Source organism: Ceratosolen solmsi, unplaced genomic scaffold, assembly GCF_000503995.2.
Source record: "Ceratosolen solmsi marchali unplaced genomic scaffold, CerSol_1.0 scaffold8, whole genome shotgun sequence".
Classification (NCBI taxonomy): domain Eukaryota; kingdom Metazoa; phylum Arthropoda; class Insecta; order Hymenoptera; family Agaonidae; genus Ceratosolen; species Ceratosolen solmsi.
Window position 1 is genome coordinate 2,079,137 of NW_011948439.1, and position 5,000 is coordinate 2,084,136.

General features: G+C 36.0%; 1 protein-coding gene across 2 annotated transcripts in view; it reads right to left on the reverse strand.

Moving 5' to 3' along the window:
• Positions 1–5,000, reverse strand: part of TBPH (TAR DNA-binding protein-43 homolog) — a 10,271-nt gene that overhangs the window by 4,665 nt on the left and 606 nt on the right. For both annotated transcript variants that reach the window (XM_011503661.1, XM_011503660.1), the window contains exons 2-3: positions 3,290–3,459; positions 2,807–2,947 (exon numbers count right to left, since the gene is read on the reverse strand). In XM_011503661.1, coding sequence (XP_011501963.1) covers positions 2,807–2,947; positions 3,290–3,459 — 311 coding nt within the window. The remainder of the gene's footprint in view (positions 1–2,806; positions 2,948–3,289; positions 3,460–5,000) is intronic.

The window sequence follows — 5,000 nt, forward strand, 5'->3', positions numbered from 1 at the left end:
CCCCCCCCACCCCACTCCACCCCACCAATCCGCCCACACTCTCAGTTTAACTCTCGCACGCACACGCACACGCACACGCACTCACACGCACGTACTCACTCACTCACTCACTCACTCGCGCACGCACGTATCCACAGATGTATATTCATTCGTTCAAACAGCCAAGCTATCACTCTCTCAGCCTTTCTCTCCATATGTCTTCCTTCCCCTATCCCCTTCCCAACCCCTTCCCAATCTCTTTAATACTCATTCTACTACACTCACTCGCTCATTTTCTCCAGTTTACCATACAGCATAATACACTGACTTAGAAATGAAATAAGCAAAAAAAATTTTTAAAGTTGTAGGCCCTTAATTGAAACAAAAAACAAAAAATTTGAAAATAAATTCGTACGTTCATACAATATCGACAAACGCAACATTATGCCATGTTTTTAATTTGTTTTGTTTTGTTTTGTTTTTTAAACAATAATCCCGAGGTATCCTTTACAATTGATTGTACAAACTTACTTCGAATTTACGTTTTTTGCAAGGGTCCACGTATTTGATTGCGTAATGCATTTTCCAATAATTTAAAACGAGACATAAAGCATAATAACATTTATGTACAGTGTAAAAGAAAGGTATGTACAACCTCTATGAAAATCGTGAAGAGCTGGGTGTATATGTATGTGTGCTCACCAACGGTTATTTCCATTAAAAATTCAATTCACACTCTTGAAAATACTTATAATAATGATTATAATTGTAGTAAACGAATTTTTCAATAATTAATCCGTGAAACTACATAATTTCTTCATTAGTCAATTGTCTAATTTAAATACGCACTTGAAAACTAAATATTTTGTTGCGTTAAAATGATAATGAACAATTGAAAGCTCACATTATACTCGTTTTAAATTGTATAGAAAGTGAAAAATTATGAATTACATGTATCTCATTATGATCTCACCCAAATAAAGAAAAAGCATACACACACGCGCGCACACGCACACACACACGTCTTTACGAGACTGTCATACGATCATACCACGAGAAACGGCGATGCACGCAGCAGCACACGATCTACGCTCGATATGCACACAGATGCACACACGCACGCACGCACGCACGCACGCACTCACGCACTGGCACACACACACGCACACACGCACACGCACACGCACACCTCTACTATTGCGCACTTTAAAATACAGGTGCTTCTTTAAAAATATTCATCATTACTTTTAGATTTCAGCATGTTTCAGCAAAAAATTTGTCAAACGTATTAAACAACTCATACTCGAAACATTGTTGCTCTATTCGTTCACAAACCATTGAGGAGAAATACATTATTGGTGTCCAAATGAAGAGAAAGAAAAAATAATTAAAAAATTAAAATAAAAATAAAAGAAAAACAAAAGGTAATAATTACTGGTCATCCCGTTAAAGCATACACATTCCGCAATATTTTACACCCGATATACACTCATTTTGATCAAACGCTTAATGCTCGATTCCACGAAATAAATCGCGTATTATATTGGAATCACTTTACTTATTTATCATGCGCACACCACGTTTTTTCAATATATCACAATGTACAATATTTATTTAGAGGTAAATTATTAGTGCAAATTATAAATAACAATATTGCTGGTACAGGAAAAAATCTTTTATTTCTAATTTGCTGACTAATCAATCATTATTGCTGGTGCATTTATACCGTACATAATAATCATATCAAATTTGAAGAAAATAAACCTTCGGAGTCAAGTTCAAGCTCACGCATACATGTAACAAAATTAGGATGGTCTGCAAACATTACACCACAAAAGAATTGTTTCGACCGGACTATTAGCAAAAAAAAATACACACGCAGTATTTAGGGAATATTATAAAGAACTCGTGTCGCTTGCTAGCGCAACATTTTTTAACAACAAATAAATCAAAACACCGAAATCTTAAAAGCAAAATGCAACTTTTTTAAAAGACATTTTTTCCTTTCTTTTTATTTTTGGTTTTTTTTTTTTTTTTTTTGCACCAAATACTTTCTGAAACATATCCCATTCACATCTCGCGTTGTAAATAAAAAAAAAATTGTTTTGCACTCCACATTGATCTCAATATTAACAATGAGCATCACAAAATTCAAGGATTTTTACTATTAAAACTCAAGCGCCACACGCACGTTATTACTTTCTTGCATTCAATACTACAAAACTCTCATACTTGCTCCCTTTAGTCTCTTAAACATTCATCTACTTACACCATACTATTGTGCTCGGTTAATGTAAAATTGCTTGTTGGCTCTTTTTACTAAATTACACAAATAATGCTATCTTTTCAAGGTGCCTGAGTAAGAAAATAAAAATTTGTCACAATAAAACTTGAACAAGGCATTTTGTACATTGCAACGATGTACTCGCAGCAGTTTATTTTAAATATCATGCACCTTGCAAAGTGCTTTACATAACTAATTGTAATAAAAAAAAATAAAAAAAAAATAATAAAAAAAAAAATAATAATGAAAAAATGAAAAAAATGAAAAAATCCAAGGCTTATGTAAGATATCAAATTAGAAATGAATTTTAAGTAAAAATTTTATGAAACAATATTAAGTGAAAAGTATTCAATTTGTATCGTCAAATTTAATTCTCGTAAAAATAAAGGAAATAATAATAATTGGCTATAACCTTCGACCTTGCGGTAAGAAAAATTGTAGCAAGCAATGCATAAACCTAAGATTCATTCCATATTCATCTCTAGTTGATGATTACTTAACTAATATTTTATGAAGAATGTCAGAAGAAAAATGATTCCTTACCTTACTATTTGGGACTTTGACATCGCACCATCTGCCATCGATCATATGGCGTTGGGCAAGGCATCTCAATTGAGATTCATAACTTCCAAACCTAATGAATCCAAATCCTTTACTTTGTCCAGATTTTGCATCTTTCTTTACCTAATAATTACATATAATTGATTAGTCTTTATATCGTAGTAATCAAAGGAAATATTAACATTGAACCATCGACGACACTTGTCAAACAATGTAAAAGTAAAATATGTAACATACATTCAGGTATGTACTAATAATAAGTTTCGTACTGTGTATGAAATAAACAGAGAACGTATGGATTCTTTCTACGAATTAAGATATAAGAAAAGATGCTCTTCAATGTTATTCGTATTTTGTATGTACGAAATACTATTTGGGACTGATGACAACAATCTACTTGACATATCTACTATAAAGTATCACCCTTTAAAGATTAGCATAATTCTGTACAAATATCTAACTTACTTGCGCCATTAAAACTTCTCCAAAAGTTTCAAAATATTCTCTGAGATTTTGCTCGGTTGTCTTCCATGGTAAGCCAAGCACAATCAAGTCAGTGCAGCGTAGCTTTGTCTCCATGCGTTTAGTCTTTGCAGTCGAATTTTCCAAATTATCATCGGACTTGCGTTTATTTTCTGCAATAAATGGAATAAATATTTGTAGTAAACGTTTCGATGACATAGTATAAATAATTATGCACAAAGTGGAGGGGCCGACCGACGCTGCTACAATTACCATAATACTCTACTGCTACTTTTCATAAAAAAAAGTGCTATTTTACAAAATCTTACTGTAATATGTCAGTGAGCGTAAACCATCAAATTTAATTGACACGTGTCAATTGCATTTGTGTAAAGTTAGATCTAATTATGACTTATCAAACTGTCTTACACATTGCCAATGAGACATTTCTTTTTAATTACTGTTAAATTCAAATTACGGTACAATAAAAAAGGAAGATCGATTCTCATTCCATGATCAGTTAAATAAAACATAACATCCAGTGAAAATCCTGTGAAAAATAATGGAATAAAGATGAGAAGAAGATGCCAGGATTGTTGCATTCTTTGATGCTAGTTATTAAAAAATCATAAACTTTTCAGAAAAGGAGTTAGCTTGTATCGTGGTGGGATGGGGTTGGGTGGGGGTAGGGTCGGGGTGAGGGAGTCGTTGCACAGTTCTAAGTACCAAAATGAGATACGAGTATGACTGATTGAGGGTGGATGAGAATGCGTGTGTGTGTATGAGAGGGAGAGAGAGAGAGAGAGAGAGAGAGAGAGAAGAGTTAATAAAGTGAAAAAAAACTCGGTCGACCAACGGGAGCATCGTTCGTGAGTAGCGTCGCACAACATGCGTTGTACAAAGCATACGCACACGGACGCGCGCTTGCTTGCGCATGTGTCGCTTGTGTGGAGACATCGGGCGATAATGTGTGAGAGCGCGTCGCGAAGACCGGCGATGCCTCGAAAATCACGAGGGAAGAGAGGCTTTCCTGGCGAATGAGAGGTCAAATCCTAAACCGAATAACCCCTCAGTCTGGGGGAAAAAAAATACGTGGAATGTCGACTGACGGGTGGTAGCGACAAACCTCGATCCACCCCCGATATCCCAACCCTCGGTACACGCGAGCTCGGGTCGTTGGGAGAAAGGGGGAAGGGAGAGACAAGCTACAAGGCGCCATAAAAATCATCGGTTATAGATTCGACCGAGCCGAAGCCGCATCCTCCTCTTCCTCCTCAGTGGATCTCGCGGATAATTAGTGAATCGTCGTGAAAAACGAGTATCACCGTGATGACGAGCAGCGTGAATTGAGATGCAAGATTATATGCACTGGCAAACGTGCCCACTAAGGCAATCATCAACTAGCTTCACAGCGTACTGACATCCTGACAATTTTCGACATTGTTAATTCGACTCGGCTCCGGGAGCATTTCTATATTTCAAAACAATTTGGGGCAGCAGCAGCAGCAGTAACGGCAACATTCATTTATGATACTAATAGGAAATTAAGCTCGCGTGGATATATTTTTTGACAAAGCAAGTCTCCCTCTTTCTCTTTCTCTTTCTCTTTCTCTCTCTCTCTCTCTCTCTGCATATATCTATCTCGTGGTACACGGCATCGCGATTCATAGGCATGTATAGAGTGAGTTAGAGTAACAAAGTTGAGTAAGGTAAC